The 18,786-nt window shown below is 30.0% G+C and overlaps 1 protein-coding gene across 1 annotated transcript; it reads left to right on the plus strand.

Moving 5' to 3' along the window:
* The first annotated feature begins 1,838 nt into the window (after window positions 1–1,838).
* LOC105205109 (ATP-binding cassette sub-family G member 1-like) lies at window positions 1,839–9,259 on the plus strand. The gene is given in 12 exon segments (XM_039454931.1): window positions 1,839–1,876; window positions 1,878–1,990; window positions 2,160–2,470; window positions 2,946–3,119; window positions 3,810–4,020; window positions 4,324–4,428; window positions 6,406–6,548; window positions 6,628–6,796; window positions 7,060–7,160; window positions 7,490–7,645; window positions 7,925–8,043; window positions 8,251–9,259. Coding segments are annotated over 12 exon segments (1,866 nt in total). The 3' UTR covers window positions 8,477–9,259.
* Window positions 9,260–18,786: the final 9,527 nt, after the last annotated feature.

Raw genomic sequence — 18,786 nt, forward strand, 5'->3', positions numbered from 1 at the left:
ATCAAAAAAATCGATTTTTTGGAAATAATCTTAATCGATTGTTAAACTATTCAAAAATATTCCCTGAAAATTTCAAGTCGATATCTGTAGTATTTACGAAGTTAAAGCGGACTGGTCGGATGACGAGTTCAGACAGGCCTAGCGACAGGCCCACCCTAGGGCGGTCGCGTTTATACCTGCGTTTTCGGAGCCTGTTTCTACCTGCGTTCGAAAAGTCTGTTGGTAGAAATTTTATCCGTCTTCCCTTTCAAACTTGTTTTGATCTACGATCAGTTCGCTTTCAACAAAATATATAATTTTATTATAATGCAAAATCCAATTAATAAAATTATATATAAAATTCTATAGGGTCTTCTCGTCCCATAATTTCATCTAAGTTTTCTTACTCAATTAATAAATTCAAAAATTTATAATTAAAAAGTTTAAATTTCATCAATCCCTTCATCCCAGTTTTCATTTAAAAAACAATTGGTTATGCTACCTTAGTACAGTCATATTACTGCAGCTATTTAAAAAATTATTTTCATTGAGCAGGACCAATCTTAAATTATTATCAAAAAACCATGTTTTTATTAAACAAGTGAATTAAAAAATTTTACCTAATTTCTTATTACAAATTTATCCATTCATTTTAATTTATCCTAATTTTCCATTCTATTCTACTAATATAATCATTATTACTTCACATAATTAATTAAAATAAATATTTTTTTAAACTATTAAAATAAATCTTTTAAATCTTCTAAACTTAAAATTTCTCATACTACCACTAATATAAATTATTAAATTTTTTCTATAAAATTAAAATATTACTAATATTATTATAATTTTCACAAATATCTCCTACTAACTTAATTTTTTAAAATTTAAATTATAGCTTATCCCATAACTTATTTAACTAATTTATTATATTAATCTTATTTATTTACAAAATAATTCTTATTAAATAAAAAATATAAATAATTAATTATAAATTAAATTTAATTAAAAAAAAACTTGATATCATTAAAATTAACTAAAATATATTCTCTAATAAACTATTTTTAATAATATTTCCACATTAACTAAAATAATTTATTCGCTCTTTTAATTTCAAAAAAATTTTTATTCAAAATTTTAATTTAATAATCCCTGATACAAAAGGTACAATAATTAAAATTTCCTTTTCTTCATCTTAATCTCACTCATCTACATTACTCTCTCTCTAATTATTAGACCATATTAGATCACTCGTATTATCTATAAGGAGGCTTGACGACACATTGATCAACAAAAATACGTTTAAAAAAATACGAATTTATATGCGAGTATACGCTTAAAGTACCGAAAATTTTATTTACAAACATTTTTGCCACGTTTCTACTCAGTGTTGTAATTATAATGAGACATTTCCTTATTTTTCTCGAGAACCGCAAGTGATATAAAAAAAAAGGTTAACAAGGGATTTTGTTTGTTTTTAAAAGACTTACGTAATCTTATTCGGATTATCGATAGCCAATTACAGGAGAGATAATTTTACAAGGAGATTCGTTCTCTTGATTTGGCATTACAAAAGCGTGGGGATAATCGATATACCAGATGGTATATATAGGAGCAAGCGTTAAACAAAACAGAGACTAGACGCTAAACATTTTTCACAATTATCATATACAACTTTTACCGAGTCGTTACGTATCGGAGCAGCAGCTACCCGTTCGCAGAGATCGGTCGAATAACAACGATCCACGATTGTATTTTAAACGAGGCTTTTGAACTTAAAATCAGTAGGATAAAATTGTAAACACTAATACATAAATTAATCAATTGTTGACGACTTGTTTTAGAAAGTGCTCAGAAAGATGCTGAAAGGAAATAGTAAAAATAACGCAGCGAGAATGCTGCAAGGTCGAATTGCAGGAATCAAAAAAACTGCTGGAATCCGAGAAGTTATGGGATTCAAAAGTGTATATCCAATTTAACGATCTTTGTTACTCGGTTCGCAACCGCAAAGGCAAGTTTGTTTTACACGTGACAATTTATGAAAATTTTCCGCGATTCTTTTACAAGAATTTATAAATCTTAAAATGTGTAAATGCGATGTGACACGCACGAAGAAAATTGCGTTTCCCGTACTGTTACGCAGGATATAATTAATATAAATTAAGGAATGTTTGTTGCAGGAACTGCGAAAACACTCTTACATAATGTAACGGGGCATTTTGAACCGGGGAAGATCACAGTGATAATTGGTCCTTCTGGTGCAGGAAAAACTACACTAATGAAAATCGTATCGGGGAAACGATCAATGGATATTAAAGGTACTCTCACTGTGAACAACGATGAATGGAATAAAGGAATGTTCCGTAAACACGTGTGCTACGTACCGCAGCAATTTGATTTATTGCCATACCTTACAACGAGAGAAACACTCTGCATAGCGGCTCGACTAAGACTCGATGTTAATCAGAGTAAACAAGAGATTAATTTAGTTGTAAGTACAGAAATACAAAAGATTTCTAAGCATTTCAAGCGCGTTTGTACACATTATATATATGTGTGTGTGTGTGTGTGTGTGTGTGTGTGTGTGTGTGTGTGTGTGTGTGTGTGTGTGTGTGTGCGTGCGCGCGTATGTGTGCGTGCGTGTGCGTGTGCGTGCGTGCGTGCGTGTGTGTGTTTGTAATATGATTTATTTAATAATTAATTTTATATACAGAATGTATTATTTAACATTTAATAATGATAAATATACTTGTATGTGTATGTGTGTGTGTGTGTGTGTGTGTGTAAAATTCATTATTAAATAAATTATATACTATACAATAAATTAATTATTAATAATAAAACATAAACAAATAATAATCCAAATAAATCGTGTAACTTGAAATATGTACATATAGTAAAAATAATAATATAGTATACATACGTATATATAAAATGTGCAATACATCAAATATTATTTCTGTCAGGTGGACGATATTGCGGAGAAATTCAACTTGTCCAATTGCTTAGACACAATGGCAAACAAATTAAGTGGTGGCGAACAAAAGAGATTGTCTATTGGTGTACAAATGATCGCCAAGTCATCAGTTTTTTTATTAGATGAGCCAACAAGCGGTCTTGACAGTACCGCATCTTATCAGGTATAATATAAATTACTAACGCAACGATCAGTCAGTCAATAACGATCGTTTTACGAAAAAGATTGATATTATTGTCATATACCATTAATAATTTTATACATAGTGGTCCAAACATTTTAAGACTAAATTTTACTTCTTTCGTAATGATGCTATCTTCCAGGGGGTAATAAAAGTATACCATACAATAGAAATCTTTCTCGGCACGCCATGAAAGATAGGTGTAAAGAGCAACGTGTGACGATAATTTTGTGCAAAACTTATTCGAAAACTGTCGAGTTTCAAAAGGGTTATGGAAATGTCTCCTTGAGTCGTTGAAACATTTTCTGGTGGCATATCTTTGTCTCACAGTTGCGACAAGGAATAACTAATACAAGTTGTTCGAAACGTTTAACCTTAATTACTACCAAAATCACATTAACTTTTATTGGCATATTTGTCGAAGAATGTCTTTTATTGTGTAACGTTTGTGTAATGTTTAATTCTACTGCGTTGTAGTAAATAGCACCATTAAGGAAAAGCAATAAAGAATTTAGTCTTAAAACTTTTAGAAACCGCACTGTGTACAAGTGCAAAACATTATAAATAATACGGCAGTAACATTAGAATGTAGCGTATGATTGTTTTTTTTTTACTTGTAATGTTGTTCTTAATATGCTGTACCTATACAAACATGTAATTTGTGTTGAATAGCTACTTAGCATGTTGCACAATATGGCAAAAGCAAACTGCACTATAGTTTGCACGATACATCAACCCAGCAATCGTATGATTTCGCTTTTCGATGACATCATGGTACTTAATCGAGGCAGATGTTTGTACTACGGCCCAAAAAGCGAGATCTTAAGCACATTCAACATTGCCGGATTCACGTGTCCCAGTTTCTACAATATAGCCGAATTTGGTAATGTTCATTGTACCACTCATATTTGATAAATAAATTATAAGAAAACAAAAATTATAAAAAAAAGCAAAAATTATGAGAAAACAAAGAATTTATATAAAAATTTGTATACTTCTCTAAGATGGCCGTTTATAATTTTAAAACTAATTTTTTTTATTAATTCTTCCATTGCAAACTTTTTAAAATTATTAAAAAGATAGATTTTATAATTAATTTAAAAAATATATACATATATATAAAACTACTACTTTTTACTAATAACAAAGAACAATTGCGGTATTAATTGTATTCTTTTCATTGCAGTTCTCGAAGTGGTAACCGAACAGAAAGATGAAGATTTAGAAAATTTATACAAGATATGGCGTGATGAGTACGAAAAATTCAAATCGCACAGCGAATATAAAAATAGTAAATACGATGTGCACATGATTCAATATTTAAATATTTTATTCATAATTATTTCGATTATTTTATCAATCCAGAATAATACATTAATACAATAATAATCACTTCAGTAATTAACATTAATTCATATGTTTTCTATCTTCGTAATGATTAAAAACCTTAAATATCTATTAAATATCTACAGCAAATTTTACAGAAATTTAGATTTTAACAAAAATGTTAATTCTTGGTTCAAATATTGAATATTTCTCTTGTGTATAAAATAAAATTAATCATTCAAAAAGCACAAAGATACAAAGCAAGATATTATAATTTATATAAATTTTGAGAAACAAAGTTTAATAATTACTAATAACTCTCAATATAAAAAAATTAGGAAGTAACTTTATTTATTTTTTAGTAAACAACACATGTTAGTAAAATATATACATTTTGTAATAGTCATTCACAATACAAAAAACTTTGTGTAACGATTCATATGTCTTCTAATGACATAAAATAAACGACACGTAACATTGAGGATAGATAAAAATATTCTTTGCAAATCACTTGTGGACCATTACAACATATTTTTTGAACAGCTATTAAAAAACTATGTTGTACATATTAGGAGTACAAATTGAAAACCGCCGTTTTTTGTCAAAATTTGAGGATTGATTGTTGAAAAATGGTTACATACTTATTCTTGAAAGTATTGTCCATCGCTGGCCACTACTTTCTCCCACCTTTCGGGCAGCATACGAATCCTGCGTCGAAAAAACTGCTCGTCTTTTGCGGCGATCCACGAATCGACCCAGTTTTTGGCCTCTTCGTAATAATGGAAGTGCTGCTCAGCCAGGCCATGCGCCATTGATCGGAACAAGTGGTAATCTGAAGGGGCGATGTCAGGAGAATACGGCGGATGAGGGTAAGACGTCCCATTTCAATGTTTCCAGATAGGTTTTAATGACCTGAGCAACATGTGGCCGAGCGTTGTCGTGCAGCAACATCACTTTTTCGTGTCTTTGCTCGTATTGTGGCCGTTTTTCCTGCAATGTTCGGCTCAAACGCATTAGTTGTGTTCGGTAGCGAGCTCCTGTGATGGTTTCACCCGGTTGCAACAGCTCATAATAAATCACGCCGAGCTGATCCCACCAAATACACAGCATGAGCTTCGAGCCATGGATGTTTGGCTTGGCCGTCGATGTTGATGCATGGCCGCGGTAACCCCACGATTTTTTTCGCTTTGGATTATCATAATGGATCCACTTTTCATCGCCGGTTACAATACGATGCAGAAAACCCTTCCGTTTTTGCCGTTGGAGCAGCTGTTCGCACGCGAAAAAACGCCGTTCGACGTCTCTCGGCTTTAATTCGTATGGCACCCAGTGTCCATGCTTTTGGATCATTCCCATGGTTTTCAAACGATATGAAATAGCTTGTTGAGTCACGCCCAATGAATCTGCAAGCTCCTTGCGTTTGAGATGAATCTTCATTCAATAATGTTTCCAATTGTGCGTCTTCAAACTTTTTCACCTGTCCGGGACGCTCCTTGTCTTCTACGCCGAAATCACCACTTTTGAAGCGTTGGAACCATTCTCGACACGTTCTTTCACTAATGGAAGCCTCACCATAAGTTTTTACAATCATTCGACGCGCCACAGCCGCAGATTTTTTCGAATTGAAGGCAAAAAGCAAAATTTCCCGCAAATGACGCTTATTGGGCACAAATTTCGACATTTTCGATCACAAAAAAATATATAACGCCGATAAAAATTCACAACTGCAATGATAAGGAATTGTTGCCAGATGCCCAACCTTACATTTAAAATTTTTGATCTAACGTTTGGCGCCAGCATTTACTGCTAGCGCCATCTACTGGAAAATGGCGGTTTTCAATTTGTACTCCTAATATTTTTCTAACATGTATTGTACTTGAAAAATAAATAAATTCACTTTACTTTCTATAATTTCAATTCATAATTAACGAATTTTTTGCAGAACTGAATTCAATTGATAACAAACAGAATTTTGAAATAGAAAATAGAGTTACAACCATAAAAAGCTTACTACAAGAAAAATCTACATGGCAACAGCAAAAGATTTTATTTTCGCGAGCTTTAATCTGTATCATGCGAGATAATGTAAGTACAAACTTTTAAAATAGTATTTAAATGATCTGTTAAAAAGTACATCAAAATGTCATTTTGATTGATTTTTTAGACTTTTACAAAATTAAGATTTGCGACGCACATCCTAGTTGGGCTTCTATTCGGGGCAATATTCTACAATTTCGGTGACGATGCAAAAAAAGTACTTAGTAACATCGCTTGCTTATTTTTGATTCCAATGTTTTTATTTTGTATAAATGCCCTACAGTCGGTGCATATGAGTAAGTGATATAAAGATTCTTTTACCACATTTTATATTTCATATTTTATATATATGTATGTATGTATGTATCTTTTTAAATATAAACATTAACGCTTTATGTTGGCAAATAATTATATTAAACATTACTACGACCTTTCTGATAATTTAAAAAAACTGATAAAAAGCTAATACTCTCAATTGACCACATTTAAACTAAGGAAAAATAAATTACGTGAATGTTATCAATTGTAATTGTATCATGTTAAATGTATCTGATTTCAGTTCCCAAGGAAGCGGCAGTGTTCCTACAGGAACATTTAAATAATTGGTACTCTTTCAGAGCCTACTACAGCGTAAGAGTGATATCGGATATCCCGATGCAAGTATGTTTCAGTGCACTACAATTTTGTCACTAATTATTTCGTTTAAACATAAAGTTCTGTCTAAATATTAAACTGTAATAAAGTTCTGACTAAATATTAGGTCTGTTCTTTCTAGTTGAATTTTATGTTTCTTCTTTTTCTCGTTGGAAAAAAAATAAGAAAGGAACAACAAATTCAGCTGAAAAGAATGGACTTATTATAGTGTCAAAATATGTCGTCATTGTTTTTATTAATGTTTTTATTAACAACAATTAAAAAATAGGCTAATGAGAATCCTTAATTAATCAATTATTTTTATTAAATTAGGTAAAAATTTATTTGACTTCTAGATACTTTGTACCTCATCTTTCTTGTTAATATCATATTACATGACGGGGCAGCCAATGGAATTCCATAGAATTATACAGGCATGGATCATTTGTCTGTTAACTATGATGATTGGACAAACGTTCGGGATATTTATAGGCACAGCTTTTGGCATTAAGGTATTAAAACATCGTACTTTTTATTATTTTTATTAATATTTAGGCTATTAGAAAAAGGCTTAGAAATTCAACATTATGTATTACAATATGAAAAGATTGAATACAATTATTATAAAATTAATAAGTTAATAAAGCAATGATTCATTTATAATATGTATCAGATGTTCTAGTACATTGGTCAGGTTTTCATTTAAATTTTATTTCGATTCCTATTTAGTGTCAGAATTAAAATAAAATTTATTCGTAATAATATAGTTAATCAAAAATAACTTTTTTCAGTTAGGTGTATATATGATAGCGGCAATTAATCTACCATTATTGATGCTCGCTGGATTTTTCGTGAAAATAGCAGAATTGCCGGTGTACATACAACCTTTAAGTTTCATAAGCTGCTACAGGTACAGATAAACTTATACCCCAACGGGAATCAATTAAAATTGATCATTTATTGGAATATAACATTTTCAGTACAAATCGTTTTTTTGTTTAACTTATAAGGGCTATTTTTCAAAAATTGTTGCTCACGTGCAAAGACATGCTTTTATTGTATTTTTAATTTAACATATATTTTCAGTAAATTTAAGAAACATAAAATTTTATTTCAGATACATATTTGATGGATTATTGCAGGCAGTCTACCTTGACCGACCTAATCTGTCGTGCCCTGAAATTTATTGTTATTTTGGTTCAACAAAAAAGATTCTTTCGACAATGGATCTTCTAGAATTGCCATTTTATGTACTTCTGATAATACTTATCTTTTGGATACTTTTTTATCATGTACTCGTCTATGTAGTATTCTATTGGAAAATTTATTATGCAAAAAAGTGACCTATCATAGGCCCAAGATATTCTTATATTTATGTGCTTTCGAAATACGCACAAGATTTTTGTGCACTTTATTCTTATATCGCGAGGGGTTGGTCACTAGCGGTTAGGTATACAAAAATTACCTTTAACATGGATTACTTTTAAATTACCTTGGATTACTTAAGATTACCCAATACTACCTCAGATTACACAATACTACTTCAGATTACCCAATACTATCTCAGATTACCCAATACTACCTCAGATTATCAAATACTACCTTATATTAGCCAAGATTACCTTAGAGTATTAAAAATTACGTCATATTTTCTGAGATTACCCAAAATTTTACCAAATTTATTTTGCTCATCTAAAATTACCTTATACGAGTAGCTAAAGTATTATTTCTTCAGATCAATTTTAGATTTTCACTGCTTAAAAAAGAACACAATTTTACAAAACAAATATTTATTGCATACAAGAACACAAAAATATAAAAATTTTTACAAACAGAATATGTATTATATGTATACATAGTAAGAAATTTGACTACTTTTAACGTTTGAGATCTTTTAATATACTAACAAAACAATATCCTATTAAATATAAATATTAAACCTCTGTGAAGTTAGCACATAATAAATATTAATAGGTATTTTATAAAATAAAAAAATATTAAAAGAAAAACACTAACAGTAAGATAAACTCGTTATTAAACAATATCACAACTTAATGTTAAATAAAAATTTACGAATTTTACTAATCAAGTTAAGTATAAATAAAAAGGTACATTTGTGAAACAAATATCTTAAAAGTTTTATGTGTATGTACTTAAAAATTATTAAAGTCTTAATGTAACTAAAACTTTTTTTGAATTTTTTTGAATTGTTTTATAATCAATTTCTATCAGACTGAGAAATAGTTAAAGGATTAACACCCTGCATATTAATAGGACCATAAAATATGTATATATATATATATATATATATATATATATATATGCTCAACTTTTTGAATGTCATCTTTTTGCGGCCACTTAAAAGCTCCTAAATTTTGCAACAGAAATTTTATTTTAAATATTCGATTAGTTAATTTTTCCAAGACCCTCCCTATATACCATCTAGTGTCATAACAAATAGCGTAATACATTTCAATATTTATTACAACCTCCGAATTGTCATTTTCAGTGTCTACTTGATGACTTAGATTGTGAGAACTTGTGGGATTTTGTCTGACACGCACTAATCTATCATTACTTAATCAGGGTGTCCACATAAAATTTATAAATCAATTCCATGAAAATCCAGGATTTCCCAGGAATTTTTATTAAAATTCCAGGTAAAATTAGAAAATTTTTGAATATAGCTTTGAAATAAATTGATTTTATTTCACACTTTTTAACATACTTTAAATATGTATTATATAATCACAAAAAATATGTAACATAAATCTCTTTCAGACAAAAATAGTTCAAAAACTATATAAACATAAACTTATTAAAAATTGTAATAACAAACGTAATATATCTAATAAAAAAAAAAAAAATATTTATATATGATTAAATAATTGAATATTTAGTAAGCACAAAGTAGTTACATACATATAAACATATATCTATGTTTTTAAAGTTTTAATTTGTTTTTTAAGTGCATTTGCTTCTTTCTGAGCATTTTCTAGAATTTTTAAACGTTTGTTCTCCAATTCTGTTACTTTTCAAGTTTTTTCCTTTTTATAGACGCTTCTTGTTCTACAACAGATGCTTGCTGTCGACGTCGATTAAGATCTTCTATGTAACGGAAATAAGCATTTCAAAGAATAAGCAAAAGAGCTTTAGGTATTTGTAAAACATCAATACCTTCATGTAATACGGCATCATGTATTTAACGACGCACAACTATGGATTCTTCCCGCATATTTTTAAAGACATTCAGCATTTACTGAAAAACCTTGTTCTACATTTGCATTGCCATCTGAAAGGCAACAAATCATTTTTATTACATTCATGAATTCCTTAAAATCTTGGCCTACAATATTTCGCCAAAAGTGATCTAAGCGTTTTTCATTACGATTATAAGATTTCATGGTATCCATGATGTACGGTCGCGATGTTAGGTCTCGAAACTGTCGAATTACGATATCAGCTATTGATCCAGCTAAACGATTGTTTTCATTAATACTACATAAATTGTGTAACGTCTCTTGGCTAAATTTAAATTTGAAGTTATAAGACTTGGATCTAAGCAAGTAACAGCTTTTGTCAAAGTATATGTTAACGGAGATCGTGTCATTAATTTGGAAACAAATTTCTGGAGACACTTCTTACAATCTTGTCGAAATTGAAGAAAATCTACATTCTTAATGTCGACTTTTTTTATTGCTTTTAGAGTATCAAATCCTAATATAATATTTTTTGCTGAAAGTAGATTTTCCTGTGTCTGAACATCTTTTAATGAGATTGATGACATATTGTCTATTATTTCGGGTTTCATAAAACGTTCTAATACGTTTTTCAACATTAAACAAAGAGCACTATGTAAAAAGGAACCAAAGATGCGTTTGACTGGAATTCCCTTAAAAAAGGTTCTGTATCGGAAGCAAGAGGTTTAAAGAAAGCAAGCTTTGCACATAATAAAGGATCTTGAATGCATTTTAGAATTATCTTATAACTTTCACACGTTGGTATAATTTTGTCTCGTTGTAAATCTTCTACAAATTTTTTAATGCATTGTGTAACATCAATTGCTCTTTGAGCTACTGCATAATTTTCCAACCATCTTATGGAACAAAATTTAAGTGGAAAAATATCAGAACCGGAATAATGAATGTATAAAGCTCTACGAACTTTGAAGAGATTATACAATGCTCTCATGTATGAGATAATGTTTCAATCTGTAGCACATATACCGGATTTGAATGTACAATGTAAAGAATGGAGACCGCAACTTCCAATATCAAGTAATTTGTTGTTTGAGAATTCCAATTTATATTATTTTAAAAAGCTCAATTTACGTTTGGTTCATCCATAGATACTTGCAGCAATTTTTCTGTCAGATTTCCAATACCTTCTTTAAATGCTTCAAAAAAATCCGTTGCTCTTGCGTCGAAGAAAACGTGAAGTTAAGTATCGTGTTTCTACTTCTTCTTTTTCTTCGTCTTACCAAAATCTTACATTTTTATCTATTTATTGACGTTTTATAACTTTGTCGAGAAATTCGTGAAAGCGAACAGCAATAAAAGTTGCACGGTTTACATTTTCTATTAATTTCTTATTAAAGAAAGGAGCCGTGCATAATAATATATAGTATCCAATTTTGGTTCTCATCAGTTGCATTTTTTGAGCAATGTAATTATCCGTAAACATTTTCTTAAGGTCACGTACGTCTTTTTCTGAATAACGCAATGATTTGTGGGTCATTACAGTTTCTATGCACCATAGTACTTCAGCTTTTATAATATCATCTTTCAACAAAAATGTTTCAATACCATGTTGCATCGATTAATTAGGTAAAAATTGATTAGTATAGAAACACGTAGACGAAGATTCAGCAATAGGATCAGGAAGATTCAGGATTTACTTGAGCTAATTCAGAGGAAGAAATAGAAGAAACAGCTGAAGCAGAATCGTCAGCTGTAGCTAAAAAATCTCTTAATGATATGGAATTACATCGATAACACAATGTGTTTCTTGTTCTTCATGTGACTTACAAGAGCTGACTTTCCCATATTACTCAAAAAAATATTGCAATAACATAAAATGCAGTAAGCATAATTTGGCTTCTTTGTTATAGACTGTAGCCGGTTTTGAAATTCAGAGTTTTTAAGCCAGATTTCTTGAAATTTTATTAATTTTGACATCATAAAAGCCGTCAATCTGTGCATAATAATCAAATAATAACTTTAACATTGAATAAAAATTAACAATATAGAAGTTTTGATTCTATAATTTAGATCATCTTCAGTACAAAAATTAAAGTAATAGTATTAATAATTACGGTGACTATTACAATTCCTACGATGGGCGCATTCGAGGATATTATAATAGTCACCGTAATTGTTAATACTGTTACTTTAATTTTTGTATTTTTGTTACTGAAAATAATCCAAACCATAGGAACAAAATTTCTACATTGGATAATTATTTGGGCCTTACCTCCAATTTTGATAAAATTAAATTTTTTGCTCAAATTAAAAGAAGATGACAGAAATAATTGCTGCTCTGCCCCCCGAAGTGAAATATCAATTGTTAAAGTTGACGAATTCAGGTTAGAAAACCTGTCAGATAAGGTACATATAGCGATATAAAGATGCGCCATGACAACATGCGCATGCTCTATAGTATATGAAAAGTGCACAAATTTGAAAGACGTATATAATGTAATATTTGTGATTTCAATAAACTAAATTTAAAAAATGTAAAAAATTATTTTGTCAAAAGATATAAAATTTTAGAAGTAAAACTTCAAAAAATTCCAGGACTAATAATCAAATTGATCAAATTTCCAGGAAAATCCAGGATTTCAGGGAGCATAATGTGAAATCCATGACTTTCCATGACTTTACAGGTTTTTCCAGGTAGTGGACACCCTGTTAATTTTTTATTATTTAAACAATCAAAAGAGATGATTTTTTTAACTATTTTTGTCTGGTTTGCTAAAACTACTTTTATAAACAGCGACTTTTCTTTATTCTTTTTTTTTAATAAATTCTGGATCATCAACATAATCTTTTTGACAAAGGTCATCGTCCAATTGATCATCAAAATTATCAGTTTCAAAGACCAAATCAGTTTGTAATCTTGTTTCTAACATTGATTCAACTTGTGTTGTAATAATCTAAGTCTAATTCTGATTCAAAATTTGAAATTAAATTATCATCCACATCATTATTTAAATCAATATCTTCCAAAAAATTTTCTTCCAAACATTTTGGGAAACAATTAATATTTTTCCAATACGATTCAGGAATGTTGTTTATGCCAATTTTATTAAGGTCCGATTTAGCTTCTGGAAGAGTTGACATAATAAATAATGTTTTCAATTTCTCATCATCTAGGATATCACCTAAATTTTCATTACTTCCAATACCTAAACGATTATGTACTTCCCTTAGGAAAATAAACTAATCTTTTAAATCATTTTTGACGTTTTGTATGATTTGAATTTTTTTTATTTTATTCATAATATCGTTCAAACTAAAATTGACTATTGTAGAAAAAATCGAAGTCAAGCTTCTTGTTGAACGAAAAATATGTTCGTATGGTTGGCTACTCATCAATCATGGGACGCACATACTAGAACTCAAGTTAGAGTCAAATACAATTTTTTGAAAAAGCATAAGTAAGAAGTGAGCATTGATTTCTACTGACATATAGGAATTTGAAGTAATGAAATTTTTTGATAGAGTTAAATCATTTTATTCTAAGATCCAGTTTCGCCATATTCAGAAAATAAATACAAATTTCCAAATTAAAAATAATCTCTTTCTATGGACCAAATTTTTGTTTAAAAATGAATTTTCGATTTTGATCGATTTTGATAATAAGACCACAAAAACTGTATCAAGCACAGAGTGCGTAGCATCTCGCAACTTATATCAAGTATAGACCAGTACAGACTCGAAAAAGACTGCGTTTCCGATATGTGATTGTTTCTCGGCAGCAAAATGCATCGCGTATGCGTATACGCGAAACAATGAAACGACGAAGTCTTCTGTAAGCACGTGTGGCGGGCACAACTTTTTGAAACAGTAATTCTTAACAATTTTAAAACGAATCCGAAGAATAATCAATATAAAGAATCTTTTAAAAGATTTTGCATATATCTTTTCATTGTAGATAAAAATGTATTTTGCAATTTTTATATATTTTTAGTTATTTTTAGCTTCTTTAAAATTTGTTTTGAATGACAGGCGGACGCCTAACTTATGAAACTTTATATACCAATTTGAACGGCATTATTCCATCTGTATCCATTATTAACAGGAAAATAAATACAACCCATTGTTCATTTCGAGAGGGAAAATTCTGTTTTAAGGAATTAAAAGATTTACTTTAGGCAAATTTCTTAATGTAAAGAAATTTGCTTAAAATAGTTTAGCAGTTTCGCAATTTTTAAACGCTTGTATATCTGCAGCCTGAGAGAAAGCGTTACAAGATGTAATACCGCAAAAATCTAGCAATGACAATTTTTAGATTATAAAAAAAGCAATTCTTTTACGTCAACTCCAAAAGTTGATTAAAAATGTATATTATTGTACAAAAATATAACACGCTCATCAATAACGTTCACTAAAAAATCAAAGATTACCTTAGATTACCTCAGATTATCTGAGATTACTTTAGGAATACATAGAATTACCTACAGATGATTTGATATTACCCTTAGATTACTTAGGATTTCCTAAAAATTACATTGGATTACCCAAAATTACATTAGATTACCCCAAATTCCGTTTGGATTGCCGCTGAATTACCTAGCCCTTGTATAAAAATTACCTCAGTGACTAACCCCTCGTTATATCGTAAACGAGGATGTTTACTTCAGGGTCGGTTTTTCGATCAAAGGGTTGAACACAAAAATCTCGTCTTGCATATTTCGAAAGCACATAAATAGGAGAATATTTTAAGCCTATAATCAATTTTGTAATTGCTTTCTTTCTAGTAGTTTACTCTTGTACCGTTAATGTGTGTTCGTACTTTCGGGACAATTTTTTGGTCGAAGAGATTGAGTACGAACGTTTATTTATATATTGTTGGAAAACACCTAAAAAGCACTTAATTCTAGTATATTTATTTTTTTATTTTATTAATTATTTATATGAGTAGGTGCTGGCTTAACGTTAAGCTGGCACCCCCACCTTCAATCTCAATTTTCTGCTAAACCGCTCGAGCACAAAAATTTCAAATAGGATACATAATTAACACATAAAAAGCACTTAATTTTGGCACAGGTGCCGTTTCGATTTTTTGTGGTAAGGGTGCTAACTTAACAGACATCTAACAAACTCATCTTTTTCTCCCGCCTCTACAATAAATTATACATTATATTCGTTTTATTTACTCGATGAACTTCCGCCAAGTATAAAATGGTATTGACAAGTTTCCAATGTTAGCGAAAAGAATTAAGGATTTCGCAAGCATTTATTATGATTGAATTTGATAATTTCAAGATCTATCATATTAATTGTCAGTCACTAGTGAGACATTTCGATGAACATCACTCTTTCAGCAGATTTATAGATTTTCGCATTATCCACACGTCGATAACATAGCTTCATCGTAGTATCATATGCAATAATTAATTTCCCTCGTTACACTCATCAGGATTGACAGAATTGAAAGACATAGAGAAGGAATAGAAGCTTTTATTTACTAAAGAACTTCAAGATTTTTGTTATTATTTAATACGACGAGAAATATTGTGGAAAATCCGAGTTCATAGTTTCAGAGATCTCCTTTGATACTGCATCCAAGCTTTTGCTTATAATTGTCTATAGACCGTCTACTTTAGAAAACGAATATGAAGATACTTCCAAAAATCCAAGCTACTGAGAAAAAAAAAGTTGTTAAGTTGACTATATTATTCAACTTGATTAAATTTGTTTAGTTTCAAGTGCTTTATGTATTTAAATCAAATACACAAATACTTGAATTGAAAAAAATTTAATCAATTTAAAAAATTTAGTCAAGTTAACAACTTTTTCTTCTCAGCGTATAATTATATACTTCTCATTATCTAAATTCAATCGACTGTAGTCTGCTGAATATCATTGTTAATAGAATTGTTATACAATTTTCCTCGTAAAATATTAATTGTATTCTTTTGATTGCAGTTCTCGAGGTGATAATCGAACAGAAAAACAAAGATTAAAAAAATTTATATAAGATCTGTCGTGAATATAAAAAACTCAGTAAAATATCTAGACACTACAATTTCCAATAATTTATTGTGAGATATGCATATTGCAAGCATAACAAAGAAAATCTCAATGAATTTTATACCAATTTAAACTGAATAGATACTTAATGCCTTGAGATCAAAGTTCATTACTACACTGGTTCTACCTCGTCTTGATTATTGCAATTTTAATAGCTGTCATTATTGAATTAAAGCTCAAATTATACGGGGCAATAAACGCTTGAGGTTTGTATATAGAACCAAATGAGATCAACATATTATACTTTATAGAAATAGTCGTTGACTTAAAGTCACGGTGAAAAGACAGTATTTCACTTACTGTTTCTTGTTTATTACTATTACAACACGAGTAGTGTTATTTTTTTAATATTAAACTATTACGCAAATAATTTGTTAACATAATTTAGTTTAATAAACAGTAGTTTAATAGTGATAGTAAAGAAAAAAATTAGAATCGAGCTGATAAATTACTTTGCGATAACCTAGTTTATCCTCGGTAATGACCTAGTTTAAATCCATAATCCAATATTAATTCATATAAATTTGATTTCACGTGGGTAAGAATTCTCCCCCTCTTATTTAAAAAAAAAATAGGAAAGGAAAGATTCTTTTCAAGCCTAATTTTTTTAATGACCTCCTAACTAACAATCAGTAGTAAGAAACTCGCGCGAAGATTCTTGCCACTTTAAGATATATTAGGGACAAACAGTTAAGGTCATCAGTCAATCAATTTTAAAATTAATCTTCGTCTTTATTCTTGGTCTTTATTCCAATATAGTCTTTAAACTTTGCACTCAAATTTACATCTGTATATTTGGAAAAGTTGGATTTAAACGCATTAACTTGATTAACTTGATCGTTGATCTTCAATCGAACTTTGAACTTTTACAATCTTGAAAAATAAATGTGTCACTGACTGGCGTGATGACGATTTCAACTCTTAGCTATTGACACTAATGTGGCGATTGAAAGTTTCAACTACTAACTATCGCTGTTAATAGCATGGCACTTTTAATTGTCGCTGATAATAACGTGGAGATAGTTTTTAAACAAAATTCATGCTCCATGAAGATGGGCGACGTACTCGAATTAAACGACCAGATTTTAAATCATTGTCTACTATTTAATAAAGACCCCTTTCCATTATTCCGGAAATTATTTCAACTTAAAAATACATCAACATCTCTCCTCAAAAATTCTCAGCCAATCAAAATTTTAAATTAATTCCATGCAATTTCAAATTAAACTATCCCGATTTCGAAATAATTAAAAGAATCATGACACAATATCTTCACTATAAAAACTTATTCTTTGCGGTTAATAATAGCACAAATTTGCCCACAAACTATTGCTTAAATTCATTGATATAAAATATCTAAACAAATCCAAAACGACTTATTTAGATCATTACTACTACGGAACTATTATTTAAGTAGTCTTCTTACTCTGCTGCGACATTCTGAGCATTTGTGACTCAAGCTCGACTTAAGAATTCAGATTTTACGAGCAATTGCTTTCAAAAATTTATTTTTTTATTTTTATTTTTAATAGCGTTTAAAAAAAAGTTTAATGCTAAAAAAAATACAATTTTATTTTTTTAGGCATGATTTTTACCATTCCTGGTTCGCTCCCTCGCTTCGCTGCCAAATCGTGAAATTTAGGATTGTATCCTGGCAAGAAGTGACCTATCGAATCGAAATCAAATCGGCATCGAAATTATATCAGTTTGATAACTTCGATGTCGAATCAACGTCGATAATCGATGTCGCGTTTGTTAACAATAGATAAGCATTGCTGTATCATTGCGTCATTATTTCCATTATCCTCACTCATGTTATTTGTGTGCATCTAGCACATATAAGAAGATAAAGTCATCGATAAATCAATAGTTTACGTCGTTTACGAGATATTTTACAATTTATTATATCAAATTTCAACATAATATAAAATATCTTATAAACTATTAATTGTATCTTAATACTTTTATGCACAGAATAACGAGAGTAATTGATGTAAAAAAACACATTGTTGCTTTAAAAGAAAACTATAAAATTTTCAATATGCAAATACATGATAAATATGTAAACGCGTATTCATCATGTATGTGTGTGTGTGTGTGTGTGTGTGTGTGTGTGTGTGTGTGTGTGTGTGTGTGTGTGTGTGTGTGTGTGTGTGTGTGTGTGTGTGAACTCTTATTACTTGAAAGGCCAAGGCATTCGTTAAGCAAAAGTATGATAAGAGCACTTTATTATTTTGATATTATTGATTATGGATGCTAAACTGTGTGTGTGTGTGTGTCTCTCTCTCTCTCTCTGTGTGTGTATGTGTGTGTGTGTGTGTGTGTGTGTGTGTGTGTGTGTGTGTGTGTGTGTGTGTGTGTGTGTGTGTGTGTGTGTGTGTGTGTGTGACTGCAAT

This window comes from Solenopsis invicta, chromosome 11 (assembly GCF_016802725.1).
Source record: "Solenopsis invicta isolate M01_SB chromosome 11, UNIL_Sinv_3.0, whole genome shotgun sequence".
In the NCBI taxonomy this organism is placed as follows: domain Eukaryota; kingdom Metazoa; phylum Arthropoda; class Insecta; order Hymenoptera; family Formicidae; genus Solenopsis; species Solenopsis invicta.